Genomic DNA, 27,341 nt, shown 5'->3' on the forward strand with positions numbered 1-27,341 from the left:
TGTAATTTTTATTCAAGGTACAGTTATATTAATTTAAAAGCAACTGTACAGTCAAAACTAAATAGGCGCTTTATGCTTCAGTTTCACGAATTTCAATATACATTAAAAATATAATACATACTATCTACTTACTTACAAAGCAGCATTTATGTGTATTCAATCCATGAAAAATATGATTACATTTTGCAAGCTGAAATTTACATTAATACATCAAATTTAATCAATACTAAGTATCAACAATTTTACGTTGTAACAAAATAATATTTTGTAAAATTGCCACCAAACCAGACGTGATTCGCCAAAACTAATTTTTTTCTCAAATTCTGCATTAAGAAATTCATAAAACCCACCTAGTTTCGTTTTTACCGCACCAAAAAGTTTTATTTTGCAGACTAGTGTAATCAGTTTTATATGGACATCCTTGTATTTTGCTAGGCCAAATTATAGACATTTTGACAAGAAAGAAAAATATACCTAAAGACAAACTGAAATCAATAATCTGGTCAAAACAAAACTTAACACTAGGATTACCAAACATTCTTTCTACCTACTTTTACCGAAGCGGTCATTTTGACATTTCATTTGCCAAATATTACTTAAAATTAACTGACATTGATGGGTGCTCTTCAAAACAACTAGCCTTCTTGATGCCCTGAATCTTCTAGCCATGTCATGGGGTAATGTCTCAGAATATACAGTAAGGAACTGTTTTTTATCACCCTCAATAATTTTGAACGCACAAGATAATATTGTGTTTTTTAAGACATATTATTTTCTACAGAGTAATTGGTATTTGTCACTTAGCCATATTTTAATGTACATATAATGACTTAGAATTTGTTGTTAGTATAGTATGCTAAGCATACATTTTACACTGCACTAATGGTATTATATTTTTATTTTTCTAATATACCTTGCAATCAATATCTCAATGGCTGATGATGGCACATTGGATGCCGAAACCGGTCCCATAATGTATACCATGATACTTTAAATAAACATGCGATGTTTTAATTGAATTATTATGTTAATGTATTGAATAGGTGGAATCCTTTAACTTTATAAGCATTGTAAGTCCCAAACACGGAAAAAATGTCGCAGGACATCCCTGGAACTTGTCGCGATACACGTGTTCCGCAACTTTGTCGCTTGGTGTGTACTAGCCTTTACTGGCAAATACGACTTCATTAATTCAACCATGCGATCAAGGAATCATTCGCACCATGAAAGCGTATTGTCGCCATGAAATGCGCACAAGAATCTTCGAAAACAAAGAGGACTCGTGTAAAACTAGTGCCAATGCCCTTACCAAAATTCAATTGTCCTGTGTACAGTAGTGTGTATTTTTAATTTCATTCTTTTATGCAATTGTAAAATAGTGTTGTAAGCAATTGAAATTATTAAACCTTTGTTTCATTTGGACAATGCATATTATTTCATACTGGTACCTCTGTTCTGATTGCGGTTTTATATGAAAATTGGCGTATTATTGAAGTGTAGCCCACAATCCTGCCTAAGGCTGCCGGTGTGGCCCTCGAGCCCTTACGAATTGGAAATCCCTGCTCTATAACTTTTGTTATGTAGTACTTTTCAATATGACCAGTAAGATAGGTAATTAAAAATTACATTTTTGACACATTCCCCTAAACTACCATTTCAAACAGGGTGAGTAAAATTATTTACAGTGTAGACTGTAATCCCTTACTCCCCATTTTTACATACCGATTTTCATTAAATTCTGTTCACCCATGTTCTCGTACCTTGACACTGATATGGGCTTAGCCAGTACAGTAAAAATGTATAAGACATAAATGATAGGAAATTTAATAATATATAACTTTAGTTATGTAGTATTTAACGATAGGACCAATAATAAAATAACTATTTGAGAATTAAATTTTAGGTCTTCCCCTAAACTATCATTTCACTCAGCATGAACAAAATTATTTATGGCCTAGATTGTAGCGACTTATTCCCCAACTTCACATACCGATTTTCACTGAATTCTCTACAGCCTTTTCTCATGATGCGCATAGATGCAGAGAGACAGACAATATGGAAAATTAAAACGTGCATTTCCCCTTGTTACTGTGGTCACGACCGGTACAGAAATATCATTCTTTTTAAATCCTGAGCAATGTACAGATAAAACTCTTATTTTATTTATTTTGAGAGAAATTAAAATGAGAATTGTCTCCAAATGGCTCCTCAAATCTTTAGAAAAGTCACTAGTCGTTATCATTGAAATTCTGTCTCTAAATTACTAAAAAAGACTATATATCTAGCGACTAGTCTCTAGAATCACCGGTCGAGTAGAGCGTGCGGTTAAGGGCGCGCAGCTGTGAGCTTGCATCTGGGAGATAGTGGGTTCGAATCCCACCGTCGGCAGCCCTGAAGATGGTGTTCCGTGGTTTCCCATTTTCACAGCGGGCAAATGCTGGGGCTGTACCTCAATTTAGGCCATGGCCGCTTCCTTCCCACTCCTAGGCCTTTCCTATACCATCGTCACCATAAGACCTATCTGTGTCGGTGCGACGTAAAGCAAAATTAATTTTTATTAAAGTCTCTAGAATCGACTAGACTGATGTAAACGCACATGAACATAGCACGCGGCGATGAGAGATTAACAATCTATATACACGTTGCGATATACAGGTTTCAATAAACATCGCACATTCGCGCGCATTTCTCGCATTAATAAACATCGATGTTTCGTTCAAAAGCCGCCAATAAACGGACTTCAGCCACTGGCGTAAAAAAGCTGAAATGGAGGGATTTGAAAACAAATACTTGAAGTTCACCAAAAAATAAGCTAAAATCGGGAGAAATAATAGAATAACAGGGAGGCGGAAAAATTGTCGAAAATCGGGAGTCTCCCGCCTAAATCGGGAAAGTTGGCAGGTATGCATTAGTATTTCTGCTAGTAGCTATAATGATTCAAATAATTCTTTGGATAATGACCTTGTTAGTATTTCTAATGAAAGTGAAGAAGGTATTAAGTTGGAAAGAATGGTGGTGGCAGGAGATGTAGAACAAAAATTTGTGTGGAAAACAATGTTAGTCTGGAAGTATGGCACAATCTAACTCCATTTTCAAGAAATTCAGCAACCTGTTCAGTCAAATTTTGTCTAGTCCAATTCCATGATCTACCTTGTCAATGGCCATGGATAGGGAAAGAGCGATACAGTCAACTTATGGAAATAGTTCTAAGAATCAAAATACAAAAAGCTCCTTATGTAATTTTCAATAAATTTAATAAATTTATACAAATATAGTCAATAACATTCTCTCTTGTAAAATTTATGAAACTAGGAAACCAAAAAGAATAAAACCGCAATTAACCAAACTCGCTAAACCAAAACCCAGTTTAACCAAAACAATAATGAAAAAAATATAATAGTTTGCCAGACCGGTGCTAAAAATCGAGCTGGCAATGCTTGCAGCAAGCGACAATTTTCCTACTCCTACCCTACATTCCAGTACACTGTATACTTAACTATCCCCCACAACCTCAATTCCATACATCATTAGCAGTCGCAAGTATTATGGTACTTGCTTCGCTGTGTATTGACCAGAGGTCGTTCTATGTACTGTTGTATTTTACTTTTGACGCTGATCAGTGCGACTGCTGTAAGTGTGCTACTTTAAGATGTCAGCGAAAAGGAAACATGTTGAAACACCAATTGAACAGAAAATTAAAGCCACTAAGCAGTTGAAAAATGGGAGGCGGTTATGAAACGTAGCAACAGATTATGCTGTCTGTACCTCGACAGTATCTGACTGGGTAAAAGCAAAGCGAAAATTTCAGGAACACTCTGTCAAGAATGTCAAAACACGAAATTATTAAAGAAGCCAAATGTGAGAAATTAAATAAAGCATTATTTCTGAAATTTACCCAATAACATGCTAAAGGAATGCCACTATCCAGACCTATACTTACGGTTCATCGAACAAAGCAGAGAATCCCGGCTAGCTGATACATAAGCTCATCAGGCAGTGGCGTGATATAGCTTCTCACAAATGCTGCGAGATGAAAGTTCAAAAGTAAATTTTTGATTTTCATAAGATAATGTGTCCACAAAAGACCATAATATGAAGATAAAGGTGGAATTCAAAAGGACATATTGCGACAAATACTCATTTTTAAAAAGAGGCATTTGGGATTGGAATAATTTATTGGGGGAAATGTTTGATTAATTTCCAAGTTCTTTGAAATCATTTAAGAAACGACTAGGTAAACAACTGATAGGGAATCTGCCACCTGGGCGACAGCACTGAATGCAGGTCAATTATGATTCATTCTTTATTTGATTGAATACTGTACTTCATATTTGAATCAAATTATTTTGAATTCAAAGAATATTGCATGCACATACAAGTAGCATATTAGTAACTTTTGTTCTATCAATAGTTGCCATGGTTTATTGGGGGAGGGGGTAAAAACCTGTGTTATCTGAAATGGCTTTGCCCACATTAGTTTGGTTAACTGGGGTTTTACTGTACTGTATATTTAAGACCTATGTTTATAAACAGAATACCAATATTATACATTATTGATGCTCACCTTTGCCTGTGGAAATTGCAGGGAGATTCGTAACTTTTGTCAACGGACTTACTTACAGGGCAGTGATTGGAATTAGGCAGTTTTGAGTCGGGCTCAGCAGTGTACAATATGCAGGATATAATACGAAGTGCACAAGATATGCATCAACGCATGTACTGCCTCTGTCTTCTGGTTCAGTTGTAAGATATTTTTTTCAAAATTGGATTTACCTCGCACCGACACAGATAGGTCCTATGGAGATGATGGGATAGGAAGGGGTTAATAGTGGGAAGGAAATAACCGTGGCCATAAGATATAGCCGCAGCATTTGCCTTGCCTGGTATAAAAATGGGAAACAAAAGGAAAACCATCTTCTGGGCTGAAAAAAGTGGAGTCCAAACTCCCTACCTCCTGAATGCAAGCCAATAGCACGTGACCCAAACTGCACAGCACCTTGCTTAGAAGTTGTAGAAACAAATACCATACTTATCCAAATGGAAGAAAAGACTGGCTTTTTTAACCCTAGTTTCAAAAAGTGAAAAATAAGACGTTTAAAAAAAATTCAAGTATGACCCTTTTACGGGCATAAATCATCTAACATGCATTCGAACATTAATTTAAGTTATTGTGCACTAAATTAGTTCTACAGTGAAAGCAGAGTTATATAAACGATTCCACCAAATAAATGTTATTCAGAGTTTCGACATTTTGATACATATTTCTAAGATAAAAAGACTGGCATTCATCAATTTCCAAGAGTTGAAATTGGAATGATAGATTTAAAATAATAAGGGCACCTTCAATGCTCCTTTTCTGATGTTTTTGCAATGGTAAATTGTAAATAAATCTAAATGTATTGACTAGGTGGACCATTTATACTTGTTTATTATATGATTTCTACCAGACTCAGAGAACACAACCATCAAGCCAATGACCAAGGCTTGAAAATTTTGGCTTTTGCTAAGTGTTTCTCTGAAGCAAATCATAAAATTTATTTTTTAAAAGAAAAATAAGAATCTAGCAGAATCTGCAAGGCCATAGAAATAAGGAAAAATCTAAACAACATGTATTTAGGGGAAACTTACAGGATTAGTAATATTTGAATGGCTATAATTCACAAATTACAAGTGTGCAAGATGACTGATGGTAGACACGTGGGACTACCATTACAATGAAAATTCCCTAACCCAGTCTTCATATGAGAAAAGACGTATGGTGACTTCCTCATCGCGTGTCTAGGTTAAAGTTAAGAGCTATGCAATTTAACCTGTATACAATGTAGAATTCCGTAATGAAGCACGGGTACGTCAGCAAGTTACACAATAAAATTGCACATTACTTGTTTGTTCTGTGATTTTTAAAAATCTCTGTAGCTTGTTTTACACCCAGCAGCTGCTTTTCAGTGTAGGTTTTCTAGAAGGATACATCCCCCTGAGATTACATTTTAATCTTCTGGACCATAAGTGATTGCAGCATAGATGTGCTAAATGTAGGCCTGAATTCTAACCAACTTTTCCTAACACCACAGAAAAACCTTTCTGTGGGAGAGTTACTGTAACAAACATTTAATACTGTTTTTATACTTCATTTCTCTGCTTTCATTTTTAAGCTCTGCAATGTTGCCCCAGTTTATATCAATTTTCGAGCCAGAAACAAATTATTCAAAGAAAGTGTCACATAGGCGTAAATTGCAAATTCCTCTTGAAGTTTATTTAATGTTCAATTTCCTTGACCAATCTTGGGAATCTTCAAACAAAATATCCAAGAGATGAACAGCAAACCTTCACTCTATGAGAGGTATCTACAACTTCGGCATGCTGAAGAAATTCATCATGCGGAAATTTTCTGATAATGTAACTGCAAGCTGCCATATAAAACTCAACTACAGAATTATAAAAACTGTTCATCACAATCATTCTCTTTCATGTATGTTCTGCCTTCTGCTCCCATTACCAAGTTCTCATTACCTTTCTGGTACTTCCTCCCCTTGATTTCAAAACTTAAAATGGTGGTAGATTCTGACTGAATAGAACATGGTTGAACAAATCTGACCAAAGAAAACCACTCCTCATAAAGGAAGTACTCTGAAAGAAATATATAAAAATAAATTTGCATGCAAAAAAATGAAAAAACATTCAAATTGACTGATGGTCTCCTTTTTATGGTGGAGCTCAGTGCAAACCATAAGAGTCAAAACTTCCCATTGCTCAAGAACTGAGAAAGCAAGAGCCAATCGGTACAAATATATTTCAACATTTTTTACCCTTCGAGCCATAAATAGCCTGACATGCTATAATGTAGTTTACCTTTTAAAGCTCTTATCAAGATAGTAATATAACTTTTTTTTTAAGTTCTCAACAATGACTAGTAATTAGGCTGATGCTTTCTGTGCGCCGATATGTATGAGATAAGATGGACAACACAAAATATAAACAGAAGAATGCCTGTCCTCCATAAAATTAACAACACTTTTGTTTGCTCATAACACTGTGTAGGTGTTGTCAGATGATAAAGAAATGCAATGTTCCTATGGAATGGTAACAGAAAATTCCCTCACCTGTGTTGTCAGTACACTCTAACAATGACAGTAGAACATTTAATACTTGGCCCATATTAACACTAAAGAAAGAAACCCAACTACAGTATAGGATAAACTTTGACTGCATTTGAATCCATTCTACCATCTGTAAACAACAAAAAGGATTTTGGTTCACTCATTTTCTTTCTTGTCACAGATGCTGAGTATTGAACAAAAGCATAATGCTGTAATCATGAGGAGAAATCCATAATAATTACGGACAATCCATAATAGTTGGCACCTCTGCAAACAGTCAGATAAGTCTCCCACCTATCTGCCAAGCGGCAAGAAACACATTCCACATCTTCCGAAGACTCCTAAGGGCTTGCAAAAGGTTGGTGGAGAAAAATGAAACAAGTATAGTGTGAGGCAAACAGACCAGTTTTGTAGTTGACTTTAGCTCCCTGACGACACTAATTACATAAGATAGGTTGGGGTACATCGGCTACCTTGATACAGAATAATGCTATGCATCTGATATGTTGGCAAACAGTACATAATGTACAAAGAACGAAGAGACAGTCCAATCTGGACGAAGAACATTTGAGACTTATTTATATCAAACAACTTCAACCACTAACTTGATTCCTAAGCAGTACATATCACTCACCTGTTTTAACTTCGGAATCTCAGGTAGATCAATTATTATCTCTGATCCCATATCCAAGCAAGCACCAAGTTCTTTGGAAGACGGCAACTCCGCTTTCAATAAAGCTTCTGATGTCTGCTTAAAATTTTCCACTTTAGACACAAACTCCTTCAGAGCAGGGCCATCTTTCAGAGAACACAGCAAGCGGTCAACAGTCTTAACAAATTTTCTTAATTCCTCCAAAGTTATCTTTGGTTTTGGTTTATTCCTGGAAGATAATGACAATGTCACAAATACCATCCATTTACAGATAATCTTAAAAATTGCACACTTCACATTTTATATGCCAAGTACTAATACAAAAATTCACAGCCATCATTCTTACATGGGATGAAAGAAAAAAAATTAAGACTATAACAGAGGCATAGCAGAAAATTAAATCTAGGATGGACAAAGTTGAGAAATGAATTTAACAGGGTTTCTTCCCCCCAATAACATGAGTTACTGCAACAGCCCGTATGAAGCACAATACTACACGACAGTTATGGGAAGTGTTTGATGATGAAGAAATTATTAGTCGGCGCTGATGGCCACCTCGTTCGGCTGACTTAAGCACTTGTAGTTTTTATCTGAAGGGAAATTTTTAAGGAGAAAGTTTACGAAATAATCCTCGAAGGGCAGAAGAGTTAAAAACTGAAATAAGAATCACTGCGCATTTTGTCAGAGTATATGAACTACAATGGTTCATGTTTGCGGGTTACTGTAGTCACGTCCTAGTTCGTGGACCATGGGCAACGGCTGAGTGGCCTAGTAGGTGGTCCTGAGAGTCGGGATGCCAGTTGCTATGGAATGGGAGTGGGCATCTCGGACATATTCTGAGTCATGGCCTCCATATGCTCAGGCGGCTAGGACTATACAATTCACAGGTGGTCCATAACCCCTTAGTCCAAGTGAGGGTCTCTCCTCTATGTGCAAATAGGGTAGCATCCTGCTTCATGAATTTACCAAGCTCAGAACATTTTAAGCAAGCCTCGGACCTATGGGAGTAATGGATTCCCACTCCCATTTGACAGGTGAGCGACTCCTTGGAAACAACTTGGCAAACGAAATGGAATTCGATGGGGAGCTATCAATATTAATGGGGCTTATGGAAGAAAGAAAGTAGAACTGGCTGAGTCAGCAAAGAGGATGCATCTGGATGTCCTAGGGTCAAGTGATATTTGGGTAAGGGGAGATAATGAGGAAGAGATGGGAGATTATAAAGTGTACTTGACAGGTGTTAGAAAGGGAAGAAAAGGAATGATTACTGAGAAGTTTGGGGTAGGACTATCAGGAATACCATTGCACACAACATAGTTTCTGTTAGGCACGTAAATGAGTGAATGATGTGGGTAGATTTGTCAGTTGGAGGAATTAGGACAAGAATTCTGTCCGTGCATTCACCATGAAAGGGTGCAGATGAGGATGAAGTTGACAAGTTTTATGAAGCATTGAGTGACATCGTGGTCAGGGTCAACAGCAAGGATAGAATAGTGCTAATGGGCGAATTCAATGCGAGAGTTGGGAAGAGAACTGAAGGATACGAAAGGGTGATTGGTAAATGTGGGGAAGATATGGAAGCTAATGGGAATGGGAAGCGTTTGCTGGACTTCTGTGCTAGTATGGGTTTAGCAGTTACGAATACATTCTTCAAGCATAAGGCTATTCACCGCTACATATGGGAGGCTAGCGGTACTGGATCCATAAGACTATACCTTAACCGACTTCAGATTCAGGAAACCTGTTAGGAATGTACGAGTTTTTCGCAGATTTTTCGATGATACAGACAACTATCTGATCTGTAGTGAACTAAGTATCTCTAGGCCTAGGGTAGAGAAAGTGAAATCTGTCTGCAAACGAATAAGGTTAGAAAATCTCCAGGACGAGGAAATTAGACAGAACTACATGGATATGATTACTGAGAAGTTTTGAACAGTAGACAGTAAGCAGGTTCAGGATATAGAAAGTGAATGGGTGGCATACAGGGATGCAGTAGTAGAAACAGCAAGGGAATGCCTACGAACAACTGTGTAAAGATGGGAAAAGGTGAACATCTTGGTGGAATGATGAAGTGAGATTAGCCTGTAAACGTAAAAGGAAGGCTTATCAGAAATGGCTCCAAACAAGGGCCGAGGCAGACAGGAATTTGTACGCAAAAGAAAGAAACAGGGCGAAACAAATAGTTGTTGAATCCAAAAAGAAGTCATGGGAAGATTTTGGTAATAACCTGGAAAGGTTAGGTCAAGCAGCATGGAAACCTTTCTGAACAGTAACAAAGAATCTTAGGAAGGGAGGGAAAAAGGAAATGAACAGTTTTTTTTGTAATTCAGGTGAACTCATAATAGATCCCAGGGAATCACTGGAGAGATGGAGGGAATATTTTGAACATCTTCTCAATGTAAAAGCTATTTGCTTTACGTCGCACTGACACAGATAGGTCTTATGGCGACGATGGGATAGGAAAGGCCTAGGAGTTGGAAGGAAATGGGCGTGGCCTTAATTATGGTACAGCCCCGGCATTTGCCTGGTGTGAAAATGGGAAACCACGGAAAACCATCTTCAAGGCTGCCGACAGTGGGACTCGAACCCACTATCTCCCGATTACTGGATACTTGCCGCACTTAAGCGACTGCAGCTATCGAGCTCGGTTCAGTGTAAAAGGAAATCATCCTGGTGGTGTTGCAAACAGCCAAGCTCATAGGGGGGAGGAAAATTATGTTGATGAAATTATGCTTGAGGAAGTGGAAAGGATGGTTAAAAAAAAAAAAAAATCCATTGTCTAAAGGCAGCAGGAATAGATGAAATTAGACCTGAAATGGTGACGTATAGTGGGAAGGCTGGGATGAAATGGTTTCATAGAGTAGTAAAATTAGCGTGGAGTGTTGGTAAGGTACCTTCAGATTGGACAAAAGCAGTAATTGCACCTATCTATAAGCAAGGGAACCGGAAGGATTGCAACAACTATCGAGGTATCTCATTGATTAGTATACCACGAAAAGTATTCACTGGCATCTTGGAAGGGAGGGTGCGATCAGTCGTTGAGAGGAAGTTGGATGAAAACCAGTGTGGTTTCAGACCACAGAGAGCCTGTCGGGATCAGATTTTTAGTATGCGCCAGGTAATTGAAAAATGCTACGAGAGGAATAAGCAGTTGTGTTTATGTTTCGTAGATCTAGAGAAAGCATATGACAGGGTACCGAGGGAAAAGATGTTCACTATACTGGGGGACTATGGAATTAAAGGTAGATTATTAAAATCAATCAATGGCATTTATGTTGACAATTGGGCTTCAGTGAGAATTGATGGTAGAATGAGTTCTTGGCTCAGGGTACTTACAGGGGTCAGACAAGGCTGTAATTTTTCACCTTTGCTGTTCGTAGTTTACATGGATCATCTGCTGAAAGGTATAAAATGGCAGGGAGGGATTCAGTTAGGTGGAAATGTAGTAAGCAGTTTGGCCTATGCCGATGACTTTGTCTTAATGGCAGACTGTGCCGAAAGCCTGCAGTATAATATCTTGGAGCTTGAAAATAGGTGCAATGAGTATGGTATGAAAATTAGCCTCTCGAAGACTAAATTGATGTCAGTAGGTAAGATATTCAACAGAATTGAATGTCAGATTGGTGATACAAAGCTAGAACAGGTTGATAATATCAAGTATTTAGGTTGTGTGTTCTCCCAAGATGGTAATATAGTAAGTGAGATTGAATCAAGGTGTAGTAAAGCTAATGCAGTGAGCTCGCAGTTGTGATCAGCAGTATTCTGTAAGAAGGAAGTCAGCTCCCAGACGAAACTATCTTCATATCGGTCTGTTTTCAGACCAACTTTGCTTTACGGAAGCGAAAGCTGGGTGGACTCAGGATTGTTTGGAATCACTTTTCTTATGTTGTGTAGAAATGATATGCTGTATATTAAAAATGTAAAGATAAAATGTCAAATAACATATATCAAGGTTTGATCAACTTAAGTGCACTAGGTGATTAATGTGATGAGAGTCTGGTCGATCCTAATCTCCTGTGCTTGTGCATGCGCACACGTGTGCAAGCTGCACATTTGCGAGTCGATCTCACCCTCACCCAGCCGCATTCCCTGTTTGATAGTAGTACAGAAACAAAGTAAGAATTGTATGTATGGGGAATGTTATTCTCAATAGAGATTTACGGCTTAATTTATGTATGTCGTTTGTATTTCTATTTTCTTATATAGTACTGTATTGAAAATGTTTGTGCTATTCATTTAAAATGAGCAAATAATAGCAAAAAGAATCTGTAATAATGCAAATAGGCAAGAAAAGGCATTAAGCCTTAAAATTTGAAATGACAGCTAGAATAGGCACACAAAAAAAGGCAAAATAAAAAATGCCCCTACCATTACCAAATAAGTCTAGAGAAGTTTATACTTAACTCTCCCATACATCAACCCAATAATTTTTTTTTTTTTTTTAAGGCATTTTGCCTAACTTCTGGGCTCTAACCATAAGTCAGGCCAGGAACACTCCTGTTACCATACATGATAGTAGACCGTAAGGCCAAGGGTTGAGTGGCCGATACCAAACCTGAAAAACTAAGGGGAGAAAGGGAAGACTTCTCCCTCAGGATGTGGTTGAAGCTTTTGTCTAGGAAATGTCATATAAATTAATCCGAAAGCTCCTGCCTTGCACGTGTGGCAAGTGACAAGCAAAGGAAGTTAATCTCTATAGAAGAAAACCTCTCATTACGTTAGGCTTACTAATGTAATAACGGTTTTTACTTCCAATTCAAATGAGAGGTTTGGAATACAAGATACTCAGCTAAGACACCAGCATGAGCAAACCTATGATGGCTTATGGTCTCACGATACACAGGACCATGTGATCATGCACCTATCTCGGAGAAGACAGATAACACTAATTAGGACCATCGATATACTCAGCCTTACAGGAAAGTATAACAAACAAGTCAACCTCATGGAAAGAAGAAAACTGCACTTCTGGAAATGGGAGAGACCAAATGGAAAGGTAAAGGGATGAAGACATTGAGGAAATAGTATACCCTACACTGGCAGGGTAACAACAGAGAGATGAGGACTGAAGTTTGATTAATCATGGCAAATGACTTGGAAGGGAACACTGACTGAAAACCACAGCACTTTGCTAGGTAATGTTTGGGTTGATTGAAACATACAACTAATGATAATAACAATAATATATTTTGATGGTCAAGGTTCTATGAATAGCTACGATAATAACAATAATAATAATAATAATAATAATAATAATAATAATAATAATAATAATAATAATAATAATAATAATAGTTTTCACATTCAACTAACTACTTTTATGGTTTTCAGAGATGCTGAGGTGACAGAATTTTCTCCTGCACGAGTTCTTTTACGTGGCAGTAAATCTACCGACATGAGGCTAATGTGTATTTCAGCACCTTCAAATACCACTGGACTGAGCCAGGATCAAACAGCCAAGGTGGGCTCAGAAGGCCAGCGCACTACCGCCCAAACTACTCAGTCCAGCAAATACTGGTAGCTAAGAAATGTGGCTATCATATTCTCCTCTTTGTTACTGCCTGCACTGTTATTTTTTGTCTACTTTAAGGGTTAGAATTAGGAGAAGTGAATATGACCACATTCAGAGTCTGCTTGAAAGTGTTTTAGACAGTGGATCACAAGTAAGAAATGAAATTAACATGAGTGTGCTTGTGATAAGTGCGGTTGACAGTTCATCGTTCAAAAGTGATAAGAATGTGGTTGATTTCATGCAGTCATAACAAAAACGTATGAGGAAAGATGAAGGTGACTGACTGGATATGAATGATAGGGGAAAATAGTTCCATTCTTCATTCATTCACATGAAAAAAGTGTCTGAAATACTTCAGAATAAGTATCAGAATCTTTCTGTTACAACTTTCAGTATTACTGAATCATATAGCATGGTGGTATATTGCTTCGGTAATTTCTTGCAAAAAAAAAAAATTATGATGTAATGAAACAGCTGTCCATCCACCCGTTTTTGTTTGTTTTTCTGCTGAGGTCGATGTAGGGTGGTTTGACACTAATGAGGATGAGATGCAAGCTTATTTAGTTCTCTGCATTTTTCTGTTACAGGTTCCAAACCCCAAATTCAATTGCACTGCAGTGAAGATAAATGCCTGTTCAATATGCTAGAGTGTTTTGAAGTCTATCAAACAAAATCATCATTTTGAAGTGCCATTCGTAGTGAGTACGAATCCTCTGCACGCTAAGTTGAAAACCAGCATGAAAATATTCCTACTGTGTGATGATATGAGGCAAGTTTAGTTTTGATGTGCATCATAGTTCAGCACAGAGCTTTAAATATGCAGGACATGAGATTTTAATCTCTGCCCTATAAAATATGACACAAATGGGTTAACAGCTGACAAGTATTACAAGATATTAATCTGAGAATGTCAGGCCGTTCAAGAGGGCAATTATTTAATAAGTCTAAAGTTTTCTTTTCATTTATCTTTCATTTATTAGCCCAAGCTTCTCACATATACTTCAATTTTTCAATTACAGATTTGGATTTATTGACTGTTTACACTGGTGAGTCACACACGCAATACTTGGAATTTGTTTCGTCTCAAAATACATTCTTATATTTCTGTTGCCCTCTAGACTTTTCGAGCATGTGCCTCAATGAACATAGACTGTTTCTCAAGTTTTATTTTTGTGATTTTTGTCCTCATTTTTTAGTGTGACATACTGTATTTTCAGACTAAGAGGTTCTAAACCTTGCTACAACCTCATATTGTATTAACTTCATCATGTTGCACATGTTTCTACATATTCTTTCTCATTGTGTGTCTTTTAATGACATTCATTTAACATTAATCATGTAGTTTTTAACGTTTTCACCAAAGATGGCTCAAAAATGAACCGAAACAGGTTTCATTAGAATTACTCCATCTAAAGAGGACACAATAAATCCTTTCCTTTGGAAAGCTAACAAGTATGTCGGTATTTCATGCCTTTGTATGTTCTGTAGATGATAGTTGTCATGTAACACTTTTACCTTCAATTTATGATGTATTTGCACGAATGAGAGCCTTCGTGGCTCAGGCGGCAGCACGCTGGCCTCTCACTGCTGGGTTCCGTGGTTCAAATTCTGGTCACTCCATGTGATATTTGTGCTGGACAAAGCGGAGGTGGGACAGGTTTTCCTCCGGGTACTACAATTTTTCCTGTCATCTTTCCTTCCAGCAACACTCTCCACTATCATTTCATTTCATCTGTCAGTCATTAATCATTGCCCCAGAGGAGTGCGACAAGCCTCGGCAGCCGGCACAATTCCTATCGTCGCCGCAAGATAGGGGCTTCATTCATTCCATCCCTGACCTGGTCACCGACTGAAAAACAGGTTGTAGGTTTTCATTTTCAATGCATAAATGAAACGGTATACTTTATTCATTTCTGACTCAGCAAGATAAAATTTATATGTTACTGAATCAATCTAGTCAGCTAAGAGAGATAACCTTGAAGCTTGCTCTCAACATGTTCGCCTCGCTCGTAGCAAGCAGATGTTCATCAATGAACACTGCTAGTCAAGTTCATGTTGCATAACTCGCTATACTTTTGAGTGTATACAAAGTTAGAACTGTCTTTCCTTTGAGAAAAATCTACAACCAGGATTCGAACCAATGAAAGGGAATTTTAGGCCAAGAAGTATGATACGATTGGTTGATATCTCACCCCACTAGTGAAATATAAGGAGGGAAATAATCCCGTAATTATTGCACTAAGTCTCAATAAAATTTCTTGAAAGATGGGGTCTAGTAAATAATCTTATTCATTATTATTCTGTCATTGAGAATTGCTCGCAATTCTGATACTCATGTCACCGAGACAGGATTTATTTTCATTCCGTCTAGTTCTATTTGAACTATCAAGTAGTTTATGATTATGACATTTCAATAACTCTTCTAAAGTGAAGTGAACCGTCAACGGGTTAAACTGTCTAGGAAGAACAAGGAGCAGGTAGTAAGAAGGGACATTCTGTGTCAAGTCACCAGTGAAAGAAGATCTGTTTAAGTGAATATAGTTCATCATGCCTAAAACGAAATCATCTAAGAGTGCGCTTATACTACAATGGCTTGTACAATTTCCAGGGATGACTTTTGATGGCAAGATTATTTTCTGCCAGTACTGCAATAAACAGGTATGTGCATATATCTTAAAATTTCATATTAATCTAAAACTAAGGTTTTGATATTGGCTCCTCTAATTAATTGTAGAGACCTAGTCCAGACGACCTAGGTTCGATTTCTAGTACCGGCAGTAATTTAGAAATCTATGAGGTCTGGAACGGTGTTTACCCAGCATCGTGAGGACAATTGAGAAGCTACAGTGGGCAGGGGTCACGGAGGCAAGGCAATACGGCTGAGGGATGCATCGTGCTGAAACACACCACCCAATATCTGCAGGCCATGAGCTGGGAAGCAACCGTTATTGAAAGCCAAGGCCTTTCGGGGACTGTAGTGTTCTTGTTCTTAATTAACTTTAGAGTAATAATGGCTTAATTTAAATAGTTCAAAAGTACAAATTTTATTCAATAGCTCACCTTTTCTATTCCTCATCTTAGTCTCTAATTGACATCACTTTATTGTGTTTTAGATTTCACATGAGAAAAAAATGCCACCTTCAGCAGCATGCAGATACTGCCAGTCACAAAGCGAAAGCAGCCATGAAAAGTAACATTAGACAGACTCTGCTCACACAAACTATATCTCCTACAACCCATAATGGTTTCTATGCTGATATGTGTAGAGCCCTACTTGCAGCAAATATCCCCTGGAATGCTGTGCATAATCCGGTTTTCAGAGATTTTTTAGAGAAATACACCAAGCAGCACATCCCATCAGCATCTACATTAAAGAAGAACTACTTCGATATTTGTTACAATGAGGTCATTTTGTCAATCAGGGAGGATATTGGGGAGTCTTGCATATGGTTGTGTGTGGACGAAACCACCGATTCTGTGGGCAGGTACATTGCTAACCTTATAGTAGGAAAACTGGAACCCAATCAGGCATCTACCGCTCACCTTCTTTGCTCTAAACAGCTTGAGAAAGTCAATAGTCAAAGCATTGCATACTTCAACAAGGGGTTGCAATTGTTGTATCCTGGGAGTGTTGATGATTCTAAAGTCCTCCGCCTTGTCTCCGATGCTGCTTCCTACATGATTGCCACTGCACCTCTCCTCAAAACTTTCTATCCTTCTTTAATTCATGTTACTCGCATGGCCCATGCCTTGCAGAAACAGTTAGGGCCGAGTTTCCTGCAGTAAATACTCTCATTTCAACAATGAAGAAAGTGTTCTGTAAGGCTCCATCAAGAATAGCCATATTTCGAGAGAAACTCCCCTCTATTCCCCTTCCACCACAGCCAATCATCACCCGTTGGGGTTCCTGGATGGAAGCTGCCCTGTATTATGCAGAACATCTTGAGGAAATCAAGACTGTGATAGACAATTTGCCTTTAACGGACTACTCTGCATGTGTGTCGTCTGTCAAAGAGCTGTTAAATGATTGTTCCAGTGTTCAGAGAGACATTGCGTATATTCAGGCAAATTTTTCATTTCTTCCAGTCACCATTACAAAAATGGAGGTAAAAGGAAACAGTCTCAAACAGCAATTTTCTGTAATTAAGGAAGCTGAGAATAACATACAAAGTGCTAGGGGCAAGGTAGGGGACAAAATAAGAGACAAGTGGTCTAGTGTACTGCAGAAGAACTCAGTTTATTCAGTGCTGAAAAGGGTACATCAGGTAATGAATGGAGAAAAGGTAGACTTACCAAGTGAAATTGAATTGAAAAATGTAGGTCAATTTGTCTATGCCCCTCTAACATCTGTGAGCGTGGAGCGCTCTTTTTCTGCTTTCAAAATGATTTTAACAGACAAAAGACACAGGCTGACTGTGGAAAATTTAGAGAAGATTATTGTTATGAACTGTAAAGCAAACTACGAATGAAAGTACTGTAGGAATGTTCCTCACAAATAATAAACACATACTCCATTCGCGTTTACGCCGTTATTGGATGCCTACAGTGCTGTAATTGTGTACAGTGATTTTAGTATTAAGGTTTTAGATCAGTACTGATAATGGTATATCATAATCCATAACTTTTTTGACACATGACTTTTTTATAATGTTTTTGATAAATGTCTTTTTTTATTCTGTCTTAATTTTGCAGTTATTTTGGTTAAGAATAGGGATACCACTTTTGTTAAAGTAAAAAAGTATCACGTTACAGTTTAAGTGTATATTGTAATATTTTGAACTCTATTTCCTGCCTATCCACACATTTTTAAAACATATTTTAAGTGCCTATTTTCTCTTTTAAAAGCCTATTTACTTGTTTTAAAAGCCTATTTACTTGTTTTAAAAGCCTATTTTAGGCGCCTAAAACTATTTTTTTAGAGCCTAAAATCTCAGGTCTAATAATAACTCATGGAACTCTCAGTACTGAACTTCCGCGTAACCAACACAGCGCATTCTTTGATATCAGATATTTTCCGCAACATCCTAAACCTTATTTTCCAATACAACAACGATAAAGTACCCATTAATCTTTCAAGAAAAAGAAGAAATCCGAGGAGTTGAATTAAAAAACTGCAAAGGAGGAGGAGGAGGAGGAGGAGGAGGAGGAGGAGGAGGAGGAGTAGAAGAAGATATCAGATGTTTGCAATATTGCCAAGTACAGCATAAGCCACAAGAAGGGGACGTTATCAAGTGATTCAGCATTTGTCTTGCCAAGAGTTCATTATTTCACGGTTATTGTTTTACATTTGCGTTTGTTGTTGGAGTTGTTAAAGTTGTTGTCGCTGATTCGTCACATTTACTGTATTTTTGTTTTTTGTTACTTTTTTGTTCTTGTTATATGAGTTGAGCGGTCAGAGTGAATTGCCGCGATCTTCCTTTCCCACCGTGTGTATTAGTTAATCCTTCTTTGTTATTTCTTTATTGTTTTACTGCTAATAATGGAAAAAAAAGAAGGAAAGAAAAACTTTCACTATGGATGAGAAAGTATGAATCGTAGAAAGGGTTGATTTGTGCCGCCTCAACATGTTTCATTGGCAAGCGAATTGCAGCTTCCTGTATCCACTCTGAATACAATTGTGAAAAGCAGAGGAAGCATTACATCAAGTGCTTCAGAATGCGGATCAAACTCCAAGAAAAGGAAGTATGCGTCATACTGCAAATACGAGAAAATGGAAAAAATTGTAAAAAATTGGTTTAAAACTTCAAGAGCCACGGGCATTCCAACTGATGGTGTACTCTTAAGGGAAAAGGCAGTTAAAGTGGCAAATATTCTTGGCATTGAAAATTTTAGCGCGTCCAATGGCTAGATCAACCAATTTAGGAAAAGGTATAACCTAACCTATAAAATGTTTGTGGGGAATCTAATGCAGTTAGTGATGAAACTGTGGAAGAATGGATCGATAGAAGATTGCAGGAGCTGACCCAGGATTACAAACCCACGAACATTTTTAACCCAGATGAAAATGGACTGTTTTTCATTGTGTTGCCCAGCAAGACTTTGGCATTCAAAGGAGATAAATGCCATGGTGGGAAACACAGCAAGATGAGGCTCACAGTGATGTTGGGAGCCAATGCTGATGGCTGTGAGAAGCTCCACCCCTATGTGATAGAGAAATCTAAAAAGTCTCGTTGCTTCAAGAATGTGTGATCATTACCTACTGCCTACGATGGCAACCATAAAGCTTGGATGACCTTCTCGTTCTGCGTTGCGATTTTATTTTAGCGAAATAAATATCACATGAGAACACGTTCACTTCCGTGTATAAACTACTTTATTTACACTGTACGTCACAACACACAATTATACACAGTAGTAAATGACACTATATACAAAACTCAATAGCGGAGTACCCTGAAGTCGATTCTGACAAGTACAGATATCAACAACACTGACGTGCGCACTATAACATACTCAGACTCGCACACTCTCTTGAATTCCCTGCCTCACTCACTCACTCACTCACTCACTCGAGTTCAATACTCAGACTGTCTCACTGACTTGACAGCTCGATATTTATACTATTCGATCAACCATCTAGAATGATCGACTTCTGGAAGAGTTCTTACAACACTCTAATGGAACACACTCGAAACATTGATCGACCACCTAGTCGAATGGGTACTCGAACGTTCCTCCGCTATTTACAAATACATATGGAAATATCTACAACATTTGTAATGTCTCTACTGTATCCGTAACGGCGGTACATAACTAAGTCCCCGTAATGGAAATTTAAAACTTACGCGTTACGCTCCAGACCGGCAGCGAAAGACTGACTGAACAGCGAGCAACAGCTGTGTGCGTGACATAGAACGAGTGACGTCACAGCCTGCCTCGCCGCAACACAGAGAGCCTGGACTAGTGTGGAATGTTCCTCGAGTTTCTATGGATAATAACTTTCCCCACAATAATAATTAGATAAAATTAACCACATCATCGTGTAGCCCAATCCTTTATCTACGTTCCTGCAAAGTTTCAAGTAAATCCGACATGAGATGACGAAGTTATGGAACGAGATGCGAAGGCACGGATCGGATATATATACAGTACTGCTTCGCTTAGCAGATCACTGTTTGACCAGTGTGTATATGTGCACGCATGGCAGTGGAGTTCGTGCAGTCGGTTCGCGAGGACCATGATATAGCGTGAAGCGGCTGTCATACTTCAAGTCCGTGGACTTTAACTCAATCGCGACGAGTATGAACTTGTACGAGTTTCTTTAAACTGTGAGTGATAAACTTCTGCTCCAACGGGGCGTGATATAAATTGTGCTTCATCTGAACATCATCAAGTGACTGTTTATTCTACACGAGTGTCTAAGACTTGTGAATATTTTTCAAGTGCTCGTAATTTAAAGTTTAATGTTGTGGACAGGATTTGGAACAGTTTGCTCCTTACAAAGTACTGAATACTTCAAGTTAACGAGACTGTGCTTTAATTCAGAATTACTCAAATTGCAAGCATGACTACGTCACTAATTTACCATTTCATGAATTGTGTAAATATTTGTAGGTAATGAACTGTAGGCTGTGTATGTGAACTGTGCATTTCAATTCTATTAAGAACTGTACATTTCAATTCTACGAACATTCAGCTGTGCGTTTCGATTCTATGAATAGTCGAACCGAGGACTGTTAATACATGATTAATTTCATTTTATTTTTATACAAAAAACAGACACAGAAGAATGGAAAATTTTCAAGGAATGGTTGGTCAAGACAACAGAGGAGACATGTGGAAGAACAAATGGTAAAAGGAAATGGAAAGAGACACCATGACAGAATGATAAAACAAGAGACACAATCCTTAAAAAGAACTATGCTTACAGAAAATATTTCAAAAGTCTAACAGATAAGGACACAGATCTCTAAGTTGGTGAAAAAAAGAATCTAAGCAGGATGACAGAGCACAAAAGGAAAAATGGTTGAATGAATGGAGTGATAAACTAAATGAAGATCTAGATGGCAACAGAAAAATGTTGTATGGAATGATGAAGAATAGGAGGGGGGACAAAGAACAGACTAATTATCTGAGTAGTGATAGTGGGTATCTCATTACAGATGACAGAGAGATCAAAGAAGAATAGAAGAATTACCGTATTTACATGAATAATCCCCGCACCCGAACTGTAGGCAGGCTTATTTCGAAAAAAAAAAAAAAAAAAGAAAAAAGAAAAAGAAATGCCAACTTTGACGCAAAACTCTGGATCCAATTTCGTACCTGAAATTTTTTAAAAAATACGGTTATTTACGCGAATAATATCCGCCACTGAATAATCCCGCACACTAAATTTAGGAAGGCTGATTTTGAAAGGGGAAAAAAAAAAGCCAACATTGACACAAATAAAACCCGCACCCCAATTTCGTGCCCCATATTTTTTAAAAAAATGTGCAGGTATTATTTGCGTAAATACAGTATTTTGATAAGCTGTTAAAAGTGAATGATATCACAAACATTTCATTAGATAGATTACAGTAGTTAATGATGGAAGGATGGAGACACTGTAACAGATCTGACATGGAATGATATAGAATATGAATGGAAATACATTAAAACAGAAAAATCTCCAGGCATTGATGAAGTGTGAGGTGAAATGATCATGTCTATGGACGACGCAGGAAAGCAGTGGATGTATAGACTTTTTGCAAGATATGGAAGGATGGGCAGATACCAGCAGACTGGAAAAAAGGTATCATCATTTCACTCTTCTGGAAAGGTGACAGGAAGAAATGTTCCAATTACAGAGGAATTACAATAACTTCCCAACTGGGAAAGCTGTATGAAAGGATTTTAGAAAGGAAAATAAGACCATTGATAGAATTAAAGTTATCAGAGAAACAATGCGGATTCCGGAAAGGCGGATAAACAGCTGATCTAATATTTGGACTGCGTCAGCTAATGGAGAAGTATTATGAACATAATAAGGTCCTTTGGCTGGCCTTCCTGGATATCAAAAAGGCCTTTGATGCTGTCTGGGAAGTGCTAAGAAACAGTGGAATCAGTAATGACATAATAAAACAAATTGAGAATTTATAAGAAGACATCAGGAATGACAGAACCCTTTAGAATAACTATGGGCAGAAGACAAGGTGAAGTTCTGTCACCTCTTCTCTTCATTACTATGATGAATGAGATTCAACAACAAGTATGCCAAAACGTTGGTGAGAACAAAATGAAAGTCATACTATTTGCTGATGACATCTGTATATGGGGAGATTCCAAGTCAGGAAAAAAGTGAAGTGTTGGTTATGCAGAGAAATGGTCAACCTGAAGATTACATTGAAATAGAGGGTAAACAACTCAAGATTTCAAACAAATTCAAATATCTAGGAAGCATGATATCAGCAAGAGGCTCCAATGAAGAGGAACTTACCACCAGGATTCAAGCTGGAGGAACATTCTATAGAGTTGTCCGAGACCGAATATGGAATTTTGACATAAGGGAGTGAGACCTGGACCTTGAGGAAAAAGGATGAAGCAAGGATTCAGGCAGCTGAAGTGAGATTCATTCGAGCGATGGTTGGCAAAACAAGACGAGATAAAATTTGTAATGAGAACATCAGGGACATGGCTCAGGTTGGCACAATGCAGGATACCAAGACTCTGTGTAGACTCAAATGGTATGGTCACATGCGAAGAATGGATCCTGATCGCATACCCAGAAAAATTATTGATCTGCACTTAAAATATTCAAGACCAAGAGGGTGGCCAAGATGCGATATACAGACATGGTATAAAACGACATTCAGCAATGAGGAGGGGACTGGGACAACAATGAAGAAGGAGAAAAGTACAAAGACAGAAGTTGGTGGGATCAGTCGATACTCTTGTTGTTGCCTTCTCCCTCCCTGGCTGCAGACTGTCCCAGTGCTCGCCCTCCACTCGCCTTTTATAGCCGAACGCGGGAGGAAAAACACCGGGCGGAGCCCGCGAGCCAGTGAGGGAAAAAGGCGGCGGAGTCGGTGAAGCCTGGCTCCGTCAGTGCTTTATTATAAATATATATATATAGGGTTTACATACATGTCACTTATACATGTGGCTTAAACACATAAAGCAAGAATACAAAAGAAATTACAATTGAAAATACAAAGAATATAAGAAAACAGGCTAAATTTAGATAAGTCGTATAGATGGAATAAGTGGGATATGTATGTATGTATTACCCAAAGCAGGAATTCGTCGCCAAAACTGTTCTACCACTAAAACCCACCATGAGGCCACCAGACCTTAAGGGGAAACCAACATGACCTGATCGTCAGCCAACGATATCCAGATTCATCGCAGCAAATTTAAGTACTTCTGTTATATTTCTTTTCACTTTTCAGTAGTGTTTAATATGAAATCCTTCTTTGATACAGAATTCCTATTAGCTTAGGGTATTTTGAATATCTTTTCGACTCCACTCTTTAATGGTGTTGGTCAAATAGTCGTGTGTGAGAAGCAGAACTATCCTTCGAATTTGAGTGAATTTGTATATTTACAGTTTCTTCCAGGTTTAACTTCTGTGTTTGAAATAATAATCGCACGTTAAATTTAAATGTCCACTACGTTAAAAGGTTCTGATAATGTCTTAAAAATCGCGTATTTCATATTTAAAGGTTTTCTAAATGCATATTCGAGTTTCTGACATGATCATACAAGTGTTAGGTGATCCTCCAGACACTTTCTTTGCATTTAGGGTTAAATGTTTATAATAATAATAATGTTTTAATGCAGCCACTGGCCATAAAACAAGAATACAATCATATATATACATCCATACCTGCTTAGTTCGGGTGGAAATCACTATCACTATCAGGCTTTCACAAATTCACTAATTGAGCACTTTCTCTCGGAGCATTCCTGTATATGATATCACCTGCAGATTTGACCACAGAGCTTGCACATACACTGATCACTTGGGTCATGGAATTTCTTCTCTGAGCACAACATAAAATGGAAACCATGGACTGCCATTCTTGTAGTGATGTGTCGCAGCTGGTAATTTGTACCCATCCACCTTCTGTCCATCATGGCTTCGGTAGTGTAGAAGGAATCCCAAATTTCCATTTTCTTGGCTTTCAGATCTTGTAGAAGCTTCTCGTATGCCGCATTAACTGGCAGTATCAGCTCGTTCCGAAGGTCCTCTATCAGGTACGTTTCCCTCGTTAGCTCATATACCAACCGCGATCGGGTTGACTTTGATACTCCCAGGACCCTTTTGAGGTAGCGAGCTTTGATTTTCTCCAGTTCCTCCAGTTGTTTATAAGTAAGGTACTCTCCTATGAGTTCGAGACCATATGTCAGCACCGGTATTACCTTTGCCTTAAATAGCTGCATAGCTGTCTCTACTGCAATAAGGGTAATATTCCCTATGTCGTTCATTGCTCTGATCGCAGCAACCATCCTGGATCTGATGTGTATTCGGAAGCAATGCCCACTTGTTTGCAGAGTTAGCCCTAGATATTTGAAATGATTTACTCTTCTTAGACGCGATCCTCTACATATTATTTGGTCAGCCTCCGCGAATTTACCACCCTTCCTGAAAATCATCATTTCTGTTTTGTCCTCGTTTATCCAGATTTCATTTTCTTCTGCCCATTCGACGAGTAGGTCCATAGCTCGTTGCAGTTCATCGATGTTCTCTGAAGCGATCGCCATGTCATCCGCGTAGATATACATTTTCGCATTGGTACTTTCTTTTATCTTTACCCCTACATCGCATGTGAAGGCGTTAAACAAGATTGGACTCAGTGGATCTCCTTGGAGGACCCCTATTTTCTGTGGTATCCACTCTGATACGTCTATCCCATCGTCCATTTGCACATAATTTTCCGCTAGTATATTTGATATAAGCGTCGTCATATTAGATCTTCCGGTCAATTTCTCCAGCTTCTTGACTAGGATCTCCCTGTTCAATAAATCGAAAGCCTTCGAGTAGTCTACAAATATCACGTAGAGTTTTCCTCCTGGTGTTTCCAACGTAGATTAATAAAAAATTAATTCGCACAGGATCTTACAGGAGTGTTATAAACACAACTGTGTATTAATTAAGCTGCTAGTTATTTAAAGTTCTCACTTACAGCGATTTGTGCTCAGATATTCAAGCAAATTCTAATTAGCATGTGCAATATAGGTTCACCCATGATGGTGGTGGTTATTGGATTGATGTTGAGATAGTGAGTGAAATGTGAGCACGTGTTCGTTGCGGTGAAGTGACGAACGCTAATACTAATAATACTAATAATAATAATAATAATGATAATAATAATCATCATCATCATCATCATAAAATATACACCCAATCTGTAACAACAATCCCGTAACGTGATAAAAGTTTGTGAATTTGGCAAATTATGTATTGGAGCGAGGTACTAGATCCAGATGTATCTTTAAATGTAATCCATGCTGCAACCCAACAGAATATTTTCTTTGTAAATTGAATGGTATCCTCTATTCTGATCAGCGAGCCATTAGATTTGGACATTAGTGGAATAATTGTAGAAGTATAACCTTATAATTTCAGAAACCGCCATAGATTTAAACCTGAATTTAAACATAAGGAAACCCCATCACGTGTTAAAATTTTCATCTAAACATAGTGTATCTTGTATGCATGTTGCTGTGTGTAAATGCAGTGTAGTCTGGTGTATTATGGTTACTCTTGCCAATTTTGTAATATGTACTGAACAGATTTTTCATGTCCTACCATGACTGATTACTAGGGCCCGGATTTTTTAAAAATGCATATGCGCATATGCAATTGCATATTTTGACATATTTTGAGGGTTAGTGCATATTCTAGACGTAACAGCATATTCCGGCATATAATGTCTGAATTAAAGGATAATTACAAGAACTACTAAAATAAATCTGTTTTGTACATCCCTAGCTAGTTGCCTATTTTATGTGCATCCCTCGCTAGTTGGTATTTTCGACTGTCTGTGTAACGGCACTTTACTTTCACAACTGAAAATGGCAACAGATAGCTTAGGTGTGGGTAGGCAGGCTGGACTTCCCTGAATTCCTTTCTCTACCACAGCAGATAATAATCTCAGGGGTTGGGCACTTGGTCAGGACATAAGTATCTTCAGTTCACTAGTTACGTTCCATTTTAGTGCCCTGCATCTCATTTCTAAAAGTGTCAGTTTTTAAAAAATGCCTAAGGAAAAGAGCAGCAGAAGAGATTTACTAAATCAGTGGGTGTCGGGTAATAGGGACTATTCAACAGATGGTGTCATCGTGTACTGTCAAGTTTGCTCAAAGGAAGTGAAATGTGAAAAGAAATTTCAGCTTGAACAGCATTCAAAAACAACTGCACATATTAAAGCAAAGGAGGAGAAGAACAGCTCACCACAACAACTACTTTTTACAAAGGTAAAGCCCAAGTCCTGTAGTCTTAATACATTTTCAAATGATCTTTGTCGGGCTTTCGTATGCAGCAACATTCCATGGAATAAATTAAACAATCCAGTTCTGCGATCATTTCTCGAGAAATATTGCATAAATCAAAAAATACCAGATGAATCAACTCTTAGGAAAAATTACCTACCTCCGCTATATGAATCTACCCAGGAATTGATCCGTTCTGATATCGGAAGGAACTGTGTCTGGATATCGGTGGATGAGACAACGGATTCGTGTGGCCGTTACATAGCAAATTCCGTGGTTGGTAAATTACATCCAGACGAACCCGGTAAGCCACATCTTCTTGCTTGTAAAGTACTAGAGAAAACCAACCATAGCACAATAGCAAGATTTGTAAATGATTCTCTGCGACTATTGTGGCCATCTGAAATTGAGACTAATTGTTGTAAAGTGCTTGTACTACTCACAGATGCAGCTTCGTATGTGTTGAAAGCAGCAAAGGCCCTCCAAGTATTTTATCCAAAACTCATACACGTAACCTGTTTAGCGCACGGATTACACCGCATTGCAGAAGAAATACGCGCACAGTTTCCAACTGTTAACAATTTAATTGGATGTGGGAAGAAACTGTTTCTGAAAACACCAGCTCGTGTCCAGCTCTACAAAGATTGTCTACCTGAAGTTCCTTTGC

At 38.0% G+C, this 27,341-nt stretch overlaps 1 protein-coding gene across 1 annotated transcript in view; it reads right to left on the minus strand.

Annotated features, from left to right (window-relative positions):
• The window catches only part of LOC136864226 (lysine-specific demethylase 5A), an 843,789-nt gene that overhangs the window by 445,094 nt on the left and 371,354 nt on the right, over positions 1–27,341 (minus strand). The window contains exon 17 of the mRNA XM_067140948.2: positions 7,732–7,978. Within this exon, the coding sequence (XP_066997049.2) occupies positions 7,732–7,978 (247 nt within the window). The remainder of the gene's footprint in view (positions 1–7,731; positions 7,979–27,341) is intronic.

Source organism: Anabrus simplex, chromosome 2 (assembly GCF_040414725.1).
Source record: "Anabrus simplex isolate iqAnaSimp1 chromosome 2, ASM4041472v1, whole genome shotgun sequence".
NCBI classification, from domain to species: Eukaryota; Metazoa; Arthropoda; class Insecta; order Orthoptera; family Tettigoniidae; genus Anabrus; species Anabrus simplex.